At 53.2% G+C, this 16,707-nt stretch overlaps 1 protein-coding gene across 3 annotated transcripts in view; it reads left to right on the plus strand.

The window, feature by feature from the left end:
* The window catches only part of LOC115168738 (ubiquitin-like modifier-activating enzyme 1), a 58,813-nt gene extending 51,322 nt beyond the window's left edge, over nt 1-7,491 (plus strand). For all 3 annotated transcript variants that reach the window (XM_029724279.1, XM_029724278.1, XM_029724280.1), the window contains 4 exons: nt 476-667; nt 2,007-2,108; nt 2,195-2,295; nt 6,902-7,491. In XM_029724279.1, the coding sequence (XP_029580139.1) occupies nt 476-667; nt 2,007-2,108; nt 2,195-2,295; nt 6,902-7,037 (531 nt within the window). In that variant the 3' untranslated portion in view covers nt 7,038-7,491. The remainder of the gene's footprint in view (nt 1-475; nt 668-2,006; nt 2,109-2,194; nt 2,296-6,901) is intronic.
* Nucleotides 7,492-16,707: the final 9,216 nt, after the last annotated feature.

Genomic DNA, 16,707 nt, shown 5'->3' on the forward strand with positions numbered 1-16,707 from the left:
TGACGCTCTCTGTCTCGCTCGCTCTCTGTGACGCTCTCTGTCTCGCTCGCTCTCTGTGACGCTCTCTGTCTCGCTCGCTCTCTGTGACGCTCTCTGTCTCGCTCGCTCTCTGTGACGCTCTCTGTCTCGCTCGCTCTCTGTGACGCTCGCTCGCTCGCTCGCTCTCTGTCGCGCTCGCTCTCTGTGACGCTCGCTGTCTCGCTCGCTCTCTGTGACGCTCGCTCGCTCGCTCGCTCTCTGTCGCGCTCGCTCTCTGTGACGCTCTCTGTCTCGCTCGCTCTCTGTGACGCTCGCTGTCTCGCTCGCTCTCTGACGCTCGCTGTCTCGCTCGCTCTCTGTGACGCTCGCTGTCTCGCTCGCTCTCTGTGACGCTCTCTGTCTCGCTCGCTCTCTGTGACGCTCTCTGTCTCGCTCGCTCTCTGTGACGCTCTCTGTCTCGCTCGCTCTCTGTGACTCTGTCTCTCTCTCTTTCCAGAGTAAGCTGATAGCTGGGAAGATAATTCCTGCGATCGCGACCACCACAGCAGCGGTCGTAGGTCTGGTCTGTCTGGAGCTCATCAAGATCGTTCAGGGACACAAGAAAGTCGAGTCGTTTAAGAACGGCTTCATGAACCTGGCGCTCCCGTTCTTTGGCTTCTCAGAACCCATCGCTGCTCCCAGCCACAAGGTAGGATTGGAGTTGGCAGGGAGGGTCTGTGTTTATGCGTGTGACTGTCTAGGACAGGGCTCCCGTTATTTTTTATTTTTTTATGTATTTATTTGGCCCCTAAAAATGATTTAATTCCCACTTATAAATACAGACATATGTGATGGTATCCTGACGTAATCAAGCTTTGTGGTCAATTGCAGGGTACAAATGATTTAGAACTACGCTGAACAGAAATATAAATGCATCATGTGAAATCCATAGATTAGGGTCTTATGAATTTATTTCAATTGACCTGGTTTCCTTATATGAACTGTAACTCAGTTAAAACCTTTTTGAAATTGTAGCATGTTATGTTTATAATTTTTGTTCAGTATGTTCTGGCCCCTGACTATGCACTCACAGAGAAAAGGCCCCGTGGCTGAATGTAATTGGGGACCCCTGGTCTAGGATCAGAACACAGAGCAGTATCAAGGGGCCATTTCATAACTAGGTATTTGTATTAGGCAGGGCTGTTCATTTAGTGTTTGTCTGTACCTCTGACAGATTCTTCTGTCCCCACACTTTTCTCTCCCCATCCGTCTCTTTCTCTCCTGCTGCCTCCCTCACTCTCTCCCCATCCGTCTCTTTCTCTCCTGCTGCCTCACCCTCTCTCTCCCCATCCGTCTTTCTCTCTCTGCCTCCCTCTCTCTCCCCATCCCTCTTTCTCTCCCTCCCCCTCTCTCCCTTCCGTCTCTCTCTCTCCCTCCCTCTCTCTCCCCATCCGTCTCTTTCTCTCCTGCTGCCTCCCCCTCTCTCCCCATCCCTCTTTCTCTCCCTCCCCCTCTCTCCCTTCCGTCTCTCTCTCTCCCTCCCTCTCTCTCCCCATCCGTCTCTTTCTCTCTCCCTCCCTCTCTCTCCCCATCCGTCTCTTTCTCTCTCTCCCTCCCTCTCTCTCCCCATCCGTCTCTCTCTCTCTCTCTCCCCATCCGTCTCTTTCTCTCTCTCCCTCCCCTCTCTCTCCCCATCCGTCTCTTCTCTCTCTCCCTCCCTCTCCCCATCCGTCTCTCTCTCTCTCTCTCTCCCCATCCGTCTCTTTCTCTCTCTCCCTCCCTCTCTCTCCCCATCCGTCTCTTTCTCTCTCTCCCTCCCTCTCTCTCCCCATCCGTCTCTTTCTCTCTCTCCCTCCCTCTCTCTCCCCATCCGTCTCTTTCTCTCTCTCCCTCCCTCTCTCTCCCCATCCGTCTCTCTCTCTCTCTCTCCCCATCCGTCTCTTTCTCTCTCTCCCTCCCTCTCTCTCCATCCGTCTCTTTCTCTCTCCCTCCCTCTCTCTCCCCATCCGTCTCTTTCTCTCCTGCTGCCTCCATCTCTGCCTCCATAGTACTATGAGACTGACTGGTCTCTGTGGGATCGTTTTGAGGTGAAGGGTCTGCAGGCCAGTGGAGAGGAGATGACCCTCAGACAGTTCCTGGACTATTTCAAGGTACGCCTGCCCCTCATGCTGAGTTTCTGTGTATGCTGGCGTTCATTGTTTTGTTTTAACGTTTTCTTTCCTTCCTTCCCCTGTAGAATGAGCATCAGTTGGAGATCACCATGCTGTCTCAGGGCGTCTCCATGCTCTACTCCTTCTTCATGCCTGCAGCCAAACTCAAGGAGAGGCTGGTGCTACCGTGAGTCATTCCTAAGGCCGTGCTGTCAGGCCGTCTAGAGCTGACCCCGCCCCGTCTAGAGCTGACCCCGCCCCGTCTAGAGCTGACCCCGCCCCGTCTAGAGCTGACCCCGCGCCGTCTAGGACTGGCCCCGCCCCGTCTAGAGCTGACCCCGCGCCGTCTAGAGCTGACCCCGCGCCGTCTAGAGCTGACCCCGCGCCGTCTAGAGCTGACCCCGCGCCGTCTAGGACTGGCCCGTCGCGCCGTCTAGGACTGGCCCGTCGCGCCGTCTAGGACTGGCCCGTCGCGCCGTCTAGGACTGGCCCGTCGCGCCGTCTAGGACTGGCCCGTCGCGCCGTCTAGGACTGGCCCGTCGCGCCGTCTAGGACTGGCCCGTCGCGCCGTCTAGAGCTGACCCCGCCCCGTCTAGGACTGGCCCCGCGCCGTCTAGGACTGGCCCGTCGCGCCGTCCAGGACTGGCCCCGCGCCGTCCAGGACTGGCCCCGCGCCGTCCAGGACTGGCCCCGCGCCGTCTAGAGCTGACCCCGCCCCGTCTAGGACTGGCCCCGCGCCGTCTAGGACTGGCCCCGCGCCGTCTAGGACTGGCCCGTCGCGCCGTCTAGGACTGGCCCGTCGCGCCGTCTAGGACTGGCCCGTCGCGCCGTCTAGAGCTGACCCCGCGCCGTCTAGGACTGGCCCCGCGCCGTCTAGGACTGGCCCCGCGCCGTCTAGGACTGGCCCCGCGCCGTCTAGGACTGGCCCCGCGCCGTCTAGGACTGGCCCCCGCGCCGTCTAGGACTGGCCCCGCGCCGTCTAGGACTGGCCCCGCGCCGTCTAGGACTGGCCCCGCGCCGTTTAGGACTGGCCCGTCGCGCCGTCTAGAGCTGACCCCGCCCCGTCTAGGACTGGCCCCGCGCCGTCTAGGACTGGCCCGTCGCGCCGTCTAGGACTGGCCCCGCGCCGTCTAGGACTGGCCCCGCGCCGTCTAGAGCTGACCCCGCGCCGTCTAGAGCTGACCCCGCGCCGTCTAGAGCTGACCCCGCGCCGTCTAGAGCTGACCCCGCGCCGTCTAGAGCTGACCCCGCGCCGTCTAGGACTGGCCCCGCGCCGTCTAGGACTGGCCCGTCGCGCCGTCTAGGACTGGCCCGTCGCGCCGTCTAGGACTGGCCCGTCGCGCCGTCTAGGACTGGCCCGTCGCGCCGTCTAGGACTGGCCCGTCGCGCCGTCTAGGACTGGCCCGTCGCGCCGTCTAGGACTGGCCCCGCGCCGTCTAGGACTGGCCCGTCGCGCCGTCTAATACTGGCCCGTCGCGCCGTCTAGAGCTGACCCCGCCCCGTCTAGGACTGGCCCCGCGCCGTCTAGGACTGGCCCGTCGCGCCGTCTAGGACTGGCCCGTCGCGCCGTCCAGGACTGGCCCCGCGCCGTCCAGGACTGGCCCCGCGCCGTCCAGGACTGGCCCCGCGCCGTCCAGGACTGGCCCCGCGCCGTCCAGGACTGGCCCCGCGCCGTCTAGGACTGGCCCGTCGCGCCGTCTAGGACTGGCCCGTCGCGCCGTCTAGGACTGGCCCGTCGCGCCGTCTAGGACTGGCCCGTCGCGCCGTCTAGGACTGGCCCGTCGCGCCGTCTAGAGCTGACCCCGCGCCGTCTAGGACTGGCCCCGCGCCGTCTAGGACTGGCCCCGCGCCGTCTAGGACTGGCCCCGCGCCGTCTAGGACTGGCCCCGCGCCGTCTAGGACTGGCCCCGCGCCGTCTAGGACTGGCCCCGCGCCGTTTAGGACTGGCCCGTCGCGCCGTCTAGGACTGGCCCGTCGCGCCGTCTAGGACTGGCCCGTCGCGCCGTCTAGGACTGGCCCGTCGCGCCGTCTAGGACTGGCCCCGCGCCGTCTAGGACTGGCCCGTCGCGCCGTCTAGGACTGGCCCGTCGCGCCGTCTAGAGCTGACCCCGCCCCGTCTAGGACTGGCCCCGCGCTGTCTAGGACTGGCCCGTCGCGCCGTCTAGGACTGGCCCGTCGCGCCGTCTAGGACTGGCCCGTCGCGCCGTCCAGGACTGGCCCGTCGCGCCGTCTAGGACTGGCCCGTCGCGCCGTCTAGGACTGGCCCGTCGCGCCGTCTAGGACTGGCCCGTCGCGCCGTCTAGGACTGGCCCCGCGCCGTCTAGGACTGGCCCCGCGCCGTCTAGGACTGGCCCCGCGCCGTCTAGGACTGGCCCGTCGCGCCGTCTAGGACTGGCCCGTCGCGCCGTCTAGGACTGGCCCGTCGCGCCGTCTAGGACTGGCCCGTCGCGCCGTCTAGGACTGGCCCGTCGCGCCGTCTAGGACTGGCCCGTCGCGCCGTCTAGGACTGGCCCGTCGCGCCGTCTAGAGCTGACCCCGCCCCGTCTAGGACTGGCCCGTCGCGCCGTCCAGGACTGGCCCCGCGCCGTCTAGAGCTGGCCCCGCGCCGTCTAGGACTGGCCCCGCGCCGTCTAGGACTGGCCCGTCGCGCCGTCTAGGACTGGCCCGTCGCGCCGTCTAGGACTGGCCCGTCGCGCCGTCTAGAGCTGACCCCGCCCCGTCTAGGACTGGCCCCGCGCCGTCCAGGACTGGCCCGTCGCGCCGTCCAGGACTGGCCCCGCGCCGTCCAGGACTGGCCCCGCGCCGTCTAGAGCTGACCCCGCCCCGTCTAGGACTGGCCCCGCGCCGTCTAGGACTGGCCCCGCGCCGTCTAGGACTGGCCCCGCGCCGTCTAGGACTGGCCCCGCGCCGTCTAGGACTGGCCCGTCGCGCCGTCTAGGACTGGCCCGTCGCGCCGTCTAGGACTGGCCCGTCGCGCCGTCTAGGACTGGCCCGTCGCGCCGTCTAGGACTGGCCCGTCGCGCCGTCTAGGACTGGCCCGTCGCGCCGTCTAGGACTGGCCCCGCGCCGTCTAGGACTGGCCCCGCGCCGTCTAGGACTGGCCCCGCGCCGTCTAGGACTGGCCCCGCGCCGTCTAGAGCTGACCCCGCGCCGTCTAGGGCTGGCCCCGCGCCGTCTAGGGCTGGCCCCGCGCCGTCTAGGACTGGCCCCGCGCCGTCTAGGACTGGCCCCGCGCCGTCTAGGACTGGCCCCGCGCCGTCTAGGACTGGCCCCGCGCCGTCTAGGACTGGCCCCGCGCCGTCTAGGACTGGCCCGTCGCGCCGTCTAGGACTGGCCCGTCGCGCCGTCTAGGACTGGCCCGTCGCGCCGTCTAGGACTGGCCCGTCGCGCCGTCTAGGACTGGCCCGTCGCGCCGTCTAGGACTGGCCCCTCGCGCCGTCTAGGACTGGCCCCTCGCGCCGTCTAGGACTGGCCCCGCGCCGTCTAGGACTGGCCCGTCGCGCCGTCTAGAGCTGACCCCGCCCCGTCTAGGACTGGCCCCGCGCCGTCTAGGACTGGCCCGTCGCGCCGTCTAGAGCTGGCCCGTCGCGCCGTCTAGAGCTGGCCCCGCCCCGTCTAGGACTGGCCCCGCGCCGTCTAGGACTGGCCCGTCGCGCCGTCTAGGGCTGGCCCGTCGCGCCGTCTAGGGCTGGCCCGTCGCGCCGTCTAGGGCTGGCCCGCTCGACGGCCGTCTAGGACTGGGCCCCGTCGCGCCGTCTAGAGCTGCCCTCCGCCCGTCTAGGAGCTGGCCCCGCCGCCCGTCTAGGACTGGCCCCGTCGCGCCGTCCTAGGAGCTGGCCGTCGCGCCGTCTAGAGCTGGCCCGTCCCCGTCTAGGAGCTGTGCCCCGCCGCCGTCTAGGACTGGCCCGTCGCGCCGTCTAGGGCTGGCCCGTCGCGCCGTCTAGGGCTGGCCCGTCGCGCCGTCTAGGGCTGGCCCGTCGCGCCGTCTAGGGCTGGCCCGTCGCGCCGTCTAGGACTGGCCCGTCGCGCCGTCTAGGACTGGCCCGTCGCGCCGTCTAGGACTGGCCCGTCGCGCCGTCTAGGACTGGCCCGTCGCGCCGTCTAGGGACTGGCCCGTCGCGCCGTCTAGGACTGGCCCGTCGCGCCGTCTAGGACTGGCCCGTCGCGCCGTCTAGGACTGGCCCGTCGCGCCGTCTAGGACTGGCCCGTCGCGCCGTCTAGGACTGGCCCGTCGCGCCGTCTAGGACTGGCCCGTCGCGCCGTCTAGGACTGGCCCGTCGCGCCGTCTAGGACTGGCCCGTCGCGCCGTCTAGGACTGGCCCGTCGCGCCGTCTAGGACTGGCCCGTCGCGCCGTCTAGGACTGGCCCCTCGCGCCGTCTAGGACTGGCCCCGCGCCGTCTAGGACTGGCCCGTCGCGCCGTCTAGAGCTGACCCCGCCCCGTCTAGGACTGGCCCCGCGCCGTCTAGGACTGGCCCGTCGCGCCGTCTAGGACTGGCCCGTCGCGCCGTCTAGAGCTGACCCCGCCCCGTCTAGGACTGGCCCCGCGCCGTCTAGGACTGGCCCGTCGCGCCGTCTAGGACTGGCCCGTCGCGCCGTCTAGGGCTGGCCCCGCGCCGTCTAGGGCTGGCCCCGCGCCGTCTAGGACTGGCCCGTCGCGCCGTCTAGGACTGGCCCGTCGCGCCGTCTAGGACTGGCCCGTCGCGCCGTCTAGGACTGGCCCGTCGCGCCGTCTAGGACTGACCCCTCTCTCCCCTCCACTAATCTAATCATCTCTCCTCCCCTCCTCTCCAGGATGACAGAGATTGTGACCAAGGTTTCTAAGAAGAAGCTGGGGAAGCATGTTAAAGCCCTGGTGTTTGAGCTGTGCTGCAACGACCTGAATGACGAAGATGTGGAGGTTCCCTACGTCCGATACACCATCCGCTGAACACACACACACACACACTGGGGGGGCTGAATCACTGAGGGGGGAGAGTAAGGAGGGAGGATGGCTTTTGATCAATCACTTGTAGAGGAACGGTTATTGGATCCCTGGTTCAAAATGGATCCCTGGTTCAAAATGGATCCCTGGTTCAAAATGGCACCCTGTTCCCTATATAGTGTACCCTGTTCCCTATATAGTGTACCCTGTTCCCTATATAGTGTACCCTGTTCCCTATATAGTGTTCCCTATATAGTGTACCCTGTTCCCTATATAGTGTACCCTGTTCCCTATATAGTGTTCCCTATATAGTGTACCCTGTTCCCTATATGGAATAGGGTGCCAAACAACGAGCTGGAATCAGATGTTGGGACATGGTTGTGGGGAGATTATAAACGGGTTGGTCCCTGTAACCAACAACTCTGTTACCCTCTCCCCTCAGTAACTCTCCACCCCTCAGTAACTCTCCTCCCCTCAGTAACTCTCCTCCCCTCAGTAACCCTCCTACCCTCTCCCCTCAGTAACTCTCCTCCCCTCAGTAACCCTCCTACCCTCTCCCCTCAGTAACCCTCCTACCCTCTCCCCTCAGTAACTCTCCTCCCCTCAGTAACTCTCCTACCCTCTCCCCTCAGTAACCCTCCTACCCTCTCCCCTCAGTAACTCTCCTACCCTCTCCCCTCAGTAACCCTCCTACCCTCTCCCCTCAGTAACTCTCCTCCCCTCAGTAACTCTCCTCCCCTCAGTAACTCTCCTCCCCTCAGTAACTCTCCTACCCTCAGTAACTCTCCTACCCTCTCCCCTCAGTAACTCTCCTACCCTCTCCCCTCAGTAACCCTCCTACCCTCTCCCCTCAGTAACTCTCCTACCCTCAGTAACTCTCCTACCCTCTCCCCTCAGTAACTCTCCTACCCTCTCCCCTCAGTAACTCTCCTACCCTCTCCCCTCAGTAACTCTCCTACCCTCTCCCCTCAGTAACCCTCCTACCCTCTCCCCTCAGTATCTCTCCTACCCTCTCCCCTCAGTAACCCTCCTACCCTCTCCCCTCAGTAACTCTCCTACCCTCAGTAACTCTCCTACCCTCAGTAACTCTCCTACCCTCTCCCCTCAGTAACTCTCCTACCCTCTCCCCTCAGTAACCCTCCTACCCTCTCCCCTCAGTAACTCTCCTACCCTCTCCCCTCAGTAACTCTCCTACCCTCTCCCCTCAGTAACTCTCCTACCCTCAGTAACTCTCCTACCCTCTCCCCTCAGTAACTCTCCTACCCTCTCCCCTCAGTAACTCTCCTACCCTCAGTAACCCTCCTACCCTCTCCCCTCAGTAACCCTCCTACCCTCTCCCCTCAGTAACTCTCCTCCTCTTCTATTTGAACTTTAAAATGAGGGAGTTGTGAATAAACAGGAACCCTTGACTGCCCTGGCCCTAACTGTAACATAACCTGGGAGGAGGGGGGCAGACTGACAGACGGGGGACCCCCAGGTTTGGTATTTTAACAGGTGTCTCTGCCTCCTCCTCCCTTCTATCTGGTTCCTAAGGGTGGGAGGAGGGATTGTGGGAGGTGGTGGTGTGACAGGTGTTTAAACATTAATTTTATTTTGGGATGGACTTGTGTCCGCCGGCCCTCACCTTTTAGGAACATTGTCTTGATCTGTCTGCTTTTTAAACTCGTGTATCTACAGTGGAGGAGAACATGTGGAATCGGTCTAGTATAGCTGCCATGGCAACACTGAGTATGATCAAATAAATACATTGAATTGAATAAATAAATATTGTCTCGTCTCCTCTTTTCTGTTAACTCACGGGGGGGGGGTTCTATGAAGAGGGAGGAAGAAGTATGAAGCTCTAGCCTGGTCCCAGATCTGTTTGTACTGTCTTATCAACTCCTATAGTCAAGCCTGACAAGACAGCACAGACAGATCTGGGACCAGCTATATGTGATTGACGCCGGGGCTAGGTTGACCGATTTTTAAAGGTATGTTTTTTGGGGGGATAATTCAAGTGTGACGTACTGTACAAACCACAATATATTCTGGGGTCCCAGCAACATCTGCTATACTGAGTACAGTCCTGGCTATGTCGACCACACAGCGAGTTTTTGCCAAATATATTTGCACATGTTATTCATCCAGACGGCTCGCGCGCATCAACCAACGTCTGTAGCCAGGCGCTAAAATAAAACGTCTATTTTTGACGCTTGATGAGCTGCGACTCTCTCGTCCCCTCGTTTGGTATTTAGGAGTATATACCCCGCGGGTGATTTTTAACAGAGGTCCACGCTCCATTCCAGTTGGTGGTGGTAATGCACCTTTAAAGTTGGTTGCCAACCGCCGTATATAATCCACAGAAGAATGAATGAGGAGATTACTAGAAACTAACTAGGTTTCCCATAATCTATGGGTTAATCTATGGATTAATTGTCGGAGTAGAGAGAACACACAATGTTGTGACTCAAAATTGATCGATATTCTACAAAGCTCCTGGGGGAAAAAAATTGCCTTGTGCATTTCAGGTAAAATAACCCAATGTTTATTAGCTAGCAACAGTAAGCTAGCTAGCTAAATGGCCGTTTTTAATGTGTTTTGATATGTACCCAAATTAATATAGTCCTGAGTTTTAATATTTCAATCTGCAGGTCATGATTTTGTGTCTGGTGTAGAGGGACAAAATCAACATGTGTGCGATGGCGGACTGCTCGTGGCCCGGTATAGTCAGCTTGTAAGGAAAACCCAGGTTGTATGCATTAGTGCATATACACTGAACAAAAATATAAACACAACCATTTTAATAAGTTACAGTTAATATAAGGCATAGGCCCACACACTCAGAATGAGTTTATCCCCACAAAATATATTTCTTAAACAAATACTGCTCAGCACACACATCTCTGGTGGACATTCCTGCAGTCAGCATGCCAATTGCTCTCTCCCTCAAAACTAGAGACATCTGTGGCATTATGTTGTGTGACAAAACTGCACATTTTAGTGGCCTTTTGTCCCCAGCACAAGGTGCACCTGTGTAATGATCATGCCGTTTAATCAGTTTCTTGATATGCCACACCTGTCAGGTGGATGGATTGTCTTGGTAAAGAAGAAATGCTCACTAACGGGGATGTAAACTAATTTGTGCAACAAAATTGAGAGAAATAAGCTCTTTATGTGTATGGCACATTTATCTGATTTTCAGGTAGGTCCCTTTTTAAGGCCCGTTTGTTTCCCCCTGGACCAGGAGGACGACGCTAACCGTCCAAATGGATCTCTCTCTCTCACTAACGTGTTGATTTGTTCCTATTGTAAATGATAGAGGGATCTCTCTCACTAACATAGGGGAGAACTAACGAGCTCTGGTGTTGCAGGTGTGCTATGAACAAACTCTGGTGTTGCTCTTCACATTCAACGAGAGACAGACAATACAGTTGAGGAGTGATGGGGGGGGGGGGGGTCGGGGCGTCCGCGGCCATGGAGGGAGCATCTAAATCCCCGATGGAGCCGAGGAAATGTTTGTTCCATTGGACTGTCGGCGTGCAGCATTGAAAACTCCTTTGAGGACTTGCGCCCTGTTAAATGTATGATCTTGGACGTGTTAATTGTTGTCACGGCGAAAGGTCAGGTGGAGACCTTAATTTGTGTAAAATGAATTGAACTGGATGCCGCTAAAGAAAAGCATATTACTCTAGATGAAGAAATATGTTTTACCAATCACCTTGGACTGAAAAAGGATTCAATGAAACTATCGGCATCTTAAAATTCTTCCTAACAAAACATCCAAGAGGATCATAATGGGACTTTTCCTGGGCTACGATCAATTAACGTCACTGCACCCCTCTACTAGCTGGAACCAGGAAATGGATGCGTGTCGGAACCAGAAAGAAGAAGAGTCGTTCTCGTTGCGCATGCCTACTTCCCACGCGTCCGGACTTCAAATTGCTTTGAGCCCCTGTACCAGCTGTCTTCTGCCGGGGGTTTGGGTGTCCCTCCATCTACCTCTTCCTGTCCTAGTCAATCAACTGCCTGGTCACAGCCTGGACCACGGTGGGCCCTCCGCTGGGCCGTGGTCTCTGGATCAGAGCTCTGTCCCCTTTGGCTGTTGTCCTGCACACAGCCTGAACAGCCACTCTCTGGATCAGAGCTCTGTCCCCTTTGGCTGTTCTGTGGTTCTGGTCCAGCAATCAGCTTCGAGACACAGCAGACGCCAGATCATCCCAACTCTTGTGATAAGAACTTGCACATTCATCTTCTGCACATCTACCATTCCAGTGTTTAATTGCTATATTGTAATTACTTCGCCACCATGGCCTATTTACATTTTAGTCATTTAGCAGACGCTCTTATCCAGAGCAACTTACAGTAGTGATTACATACATTTCTTATATTTTTTTTCTCCGTACTGGTCCCCCGTGGGAATCGAACCCACAACCCTGGCGTTGCAAACACCATGCTCTACCAACTGAGCCACACGGGACCAGGTTCACATTAACTTACTGTCTTAACTTACCTCATTTGCACTCACTGTATATAGACTTTTTGTTTTCTTTTGTTCTACTGTATTATTGACTGTATGTTTTGTTCATTCCATGTGTAACTCTGTGTTGTTGTATGTGTCGAATTGCTATGCTTTTATCTTGGCCAGGTCACAGTTACAAATGAGAACTTGTTCTCAACTAGCCTACCTGGTTAAATAAAGGTGAAATAAATAAAAATAAACAAAATTAAAGAGCGTTAGATACAGTTGAAGTCGGAAGTTTACATACACCTTAGCTAAATACATTTAAACTCAGACTTTCACAATTCCTGACATTTAATCCTAGTAAAAATTCCCTGTCTTAAGGTCAGTTAGGATCACCACTTTATTTTAAGAATGTGAAATGTCAGAATAATAGTAGAGATATTTATTTATTTCAGCTTTTATTTCTTTCATCACATTCCCAGTGGGTCAGAAGTTCACATACACTCAATTAGTATTCGGTAGCATTGCCTTTAAATTGTTTAACTTGGGTCAAACGTTTCGGGTAGCCTTCCACAAGCTTCCCACAATAAGTTGGGTGAATTTTGGCCCATTCCTCCTGACAGAGCTGGTGTAACTGAGTCAGGTTTGTAGGCCTCCTTGCGCGCACACACTTTTTCAGTTATGCCAACAAATGTTCTATAGGATTGAGGTCAGGGCTTTGTGATGGCCACTCCAATACCTTGACTTTGTTGTCCTTAAGCCATTTTGCCATAGCTTTGGAAGTATGCTTGGGGTCATTGTCCATTTTTGGAAGACCCATTGCGACCAAGCTTTAACTTCCTGACTGATGTCTTGAGATGTTGCTTCAATATATCCACATAATGTTCCTTCCTTATGATGCCATCTATTTTGTGAAGTCCACCAGTCCCTCCTGCAGCAAAGCACCCCACAACATGATGCTGCCACCTCCATGCTTCACGGATGGGATGGTGTTCTTCGCCTTGCAAGCCTCCCCATTTTTCCTCCAAACATAACGATGGTCATTATGGCCAAACAGTTATATTTTTGTTTCATCAGACCAGAGGACATTTCTCCAAAAAGTATGATCTTTGTCCCCATGTGCAGTTGCAAACCATAGTCTAGGCTTTTTACTGGTGGTTTTGGAGCAGTGGCTTCTTCCTTGCTGAGCGGCCTTTCAGGTTATGTCGATGTAGGACTCGTTTTACTGGGGATATAGATACTTTTGTACCTGTTTCCTCCAGCATCTTCACAAGGTCCTTTGCTGTTGTTCTGGGATTGATTTGCACTTTTCGCACCAAAGTACGTTCATCTCTAGGAGACAGAATGTGTCTCCTTCCTGAGCTGTATGACTGCTGCGTGGTCCCATGGTGTTTATACTTGTGTAATATTGTTTGTACAGATGAACGTGGTACCTTCAGGCGTTTGGAAATTTCTCCCAAGGATGAACCAGACTTGTGGAGGTCTACAATTTTTTTCTGAAGTCTTGGCTGATTTATTTTGATTTTCCCATGATGTCAAGCAATGAGGCACTGAGTTTGAAGGTAGGCCTTGAAATACATCCACAGGTACACCTCCAATTGACTCAAATTATGTCAATTAGCCTATCAGACGCTTGCACAATTTTCTGGAATTTCCAAGCTCTTTAAAGGCACAGTCAACATAGTGTATGTAAACTTCTGACCCACTGGAATTGTGATACAGTGAATTATAAGTGAAATAATCGGTCTGTAAACAATTGTTGGAAAAATTACTTGTGTCATGTACAAAGTAGATGTCCTAACAGACTTGCCAAAACTATAGTTTGTTAGCAAGAAATTTGTGGAGTGGTTGAAAAACGAGTTTTAATGACTCCAACCTAAGTGTATATATATAAACTTCCGACTTCAACTGTATCTTACTGTCAGTAACACCTCTCTGTTCAACTGGTAATATCTACCTTACTGTCAATAACACCTCTCTGTTCAACTGGTAATATCTACCTTACTGTCAGTAACACCCCTCTGTTCAACTGGTAATATCTACCTTACTGTCAGTAACACCTCTGTTCAACTGGTAATATCTTACTGTCAGTAACACCCCTCTGTTCAACTGATAATATCTACCTTACTGTCAGTAACACCTCTCTGTTCAACTGGTAATATCTACCTTACTGTCAGTAACACCTCTCTGTTCAACTGGTAATATCTACCTTACTGTCAGTTACACCCCTCTGTTCAACTGGTAATATCTTACTGTCAGTAACACCTCTCTGTTCAACTGGTAATATCTACCTTACTGTCAGTAACACCCCTCTGTTCAACTGGTAATATCTTACTGTCAGTAACACCTCTCTGTTCAACTGGTAATATCTTACTGTCAGTAACACCCCTCTGTTCAACTGGTAATATCTACCTTACTGTCAGTAACACCCCTCTGTTCAACTGGTAATATCTACCTTACTGTCAGTAACACCCCTCTGTTCAACTGGTAATATCTACCTTACTGTCAGTAACACCTCTCTGTTAAACATCAAGCTCCAAAATATCCAATCATCAGATATACTCTTTTACCCAAAACGGCAGAATATTATGTAATAATATTAATATTACAATATGTGCCTAAAGATAAGTCTTTATGACCTATACACTTGAGTGGACAAAACATTAGGAACACCTTCCTTATATTGAGTTGTACTGCCTTTTTCCCTCAGAACAGCCTCAGTTAGTCAGGTCATGGATTCTACAAGGTGTCGAAAGCGTTTCCACAGGGATGTTGGCCCATGTTGACTCCAATGCTTCCCACAGTTGTGTCCAGTTGGCTGGATGTCCTTTGGGTGGTGGACCATTCTTGATACACACGGGAAACTGTTGAGCGTGAAAAACCCAGCAGCGTTGCAGTTCTTAACACAAACTGGTGCTCCTGGCACCTACTACCATACCCCGTTCAAAGGCACTACAATCTATTGTCTTGCCCGTTCAACCTCTGAATGGCACACATGCCTCAAGGCTTAAAAATCCTTCTTTAATTAACCTGTCTCCTCCCCTTCATCTACACTGACTGAAGTAGATTTAACAGGTGGCATCAATAAGGGATCATAGATTACACCTGGATTCACCTGGTCAGTCGTGGTCATGGAAAGAGCAGGTGTTCTTAATGTTTTGTACAGTCGGTGCATATTTAAAATGAAGTTGAAACTACCTGCGATAGCTGTGATTATTGATCACACTGACAACCTGTACAGACTGAAGACAGTATAGATGCATCTAAATGTGATGGCTGAAGACAGTATAGATGCATCTAAATGTGATGGCTGAAGACAGTATAGATGCATCTAAATGTGATGGCTGAAGACAGTATAGATACATCTAAATGTGATGGCTGAAGACAGTATAGACACGTCTAAATGTGATGGCTGAAGACAGTATAGATACATCTAAATGTGATGGCTGAAGACAGTATAGATGCATCTAAATGTGATGGCTGAAGACAGTATAGACACATCTAAATGTGATGGCTGAAGACAGTATAGATACATCTAAATGTGATGGCTGAAGACAGTATAGACACGTCTAAATGTGATGCCTGAAGACAGTATAGATACATCTAAATGTGATGGCTGAAGACAGTATAGGTACATCTAAATGTGATGGCTGAAGACTGTACAGACAGTATAGATGCATCTAAATGTGATGGCTGAAGACAGCATAGATGCATCTACATGTGATGGCTGAAGTCAGTACAGACAGTATAGATGCATCTAAATGTGATGGCTGAAGACAGTATAGATGCATCTAAATGTGATGGCTGAAGACAGTACAGACACATCTAAATGTGATGGCTGAAGTGGATATTTTTTATTTGTTGATAATAAATTGACATTTTAACATCCATTGGACAAAGATTTTAAATAAAATCAGCACTTATTAAAAAAATCAAAATAAACTTCTCTCACACAGCTGAGAAAATCCCCTTGTTTATCCATATGTGGTGTGTTCCCATTGAGGTCTAAGCTACAGTAAGAGGGTGGGGACAGAGACAGCTAAGTTTAGACGGAAAGATTAGGCATGATTATCTCTCTGATTCGCCCTCGCTCTCTCGCCCTCTTCTCTCTCTCTCTCTCTCTCTCTCTCTCTCTCGCTCTCTCTCTCTCTCTCTCTGTGTGTGAACTGTTATTTAGGGGAGGACGTGACCGTGTCAGGACAGGAGAGAATTACAGCGTTAGGAGAAACTAGAGACGTCCCATATCTGACAGAATATACAACATTACACCCCAAACAGGTGATGTCCCCTACCTGATCGACACGCTACACAGTATTACAGCGGGTGATGGACTACAGCGTTACAGCGGGTGATGGATTACAGCTGGTGACTGGATGGAGACCTGATAGACTACAGCGTTACAGCGGGTGATGGACTACAGCGTTACAGCGGGTGATGGATGGAGACCTGATAGACTACAGCGTTACAGCGGGTGACAGACTACAGCATTACAGCGGGTGATGGTTGGAGTAGAGAGATATATCAATAGAACAACCAGGTGAGTTTCTGTCCGGTCATCTTTTAAAGTATTAGTTATAGTGGTAGTTATGGTATTAGTTATAGTAGTAGTATGGTATTAGGTATAGTGGTAGTATGGTATTAGTTATAGTGGTAGTTATGGTATTAGTTATAGTGGTAGTATGGTATTAGGTATAGTGTTAGTATGGTATTAGTTATAGTGGTAGTATGGTATTAGTTATAGTGGTAGTTATGGTATTAGTTATAGTGGTAGTATAGTAGTAGTTATAGTGGTAGTTATAGTGGTAGTAGTGAGTGGTATTATAGGGAGTAGTTTATAGTGGTAAGTTATAGTGGGTAGGTAGTTATGTGTATTTTAGTAGTGGTATTATAGTGGTAGTTATGGTGGTAGTTATAGTGGTAGTTATGGTATTAGTTATAGTGGTAGTATAGTATTACTTATAGTGGTAGTATGGTATTAGTTATAGTGGTAGTATAGTGGTAGTTATGGCATTAGTTATAGTGGTAGTTATAGTGGTAGTTATAGTGGTAGTATGGTATTAGTTATAGTGGTAGTATGGTATTAGTTATAGTGGTAGTTATGGTATTAGTTATAGTGGTAGTATAGTATTACTTATAGTGGTAGTATGGTATTAGTTATAGTGGTAGTTATAGTGGTAGTTATGGCATTAGTTATAGTGGTAGTTATAGTGGTAGTATAGTGGTAGTATGGTATTA

The sequence above is a fragment of the Salmo trutta genome, chromosome 30 (genome assembly GCF_901001165.1).
Source record: "Salmo trutta chromosome 30, fSalTru1.1, whole genome shotgun sequence".
NCBI classification, from domain to species: domain Eukaryota; kingdom Metazoa; phylum Chordata; class Actinopteri; order Salmoniformes; family Salmonidae; genus Salmo; species Salmo trutta.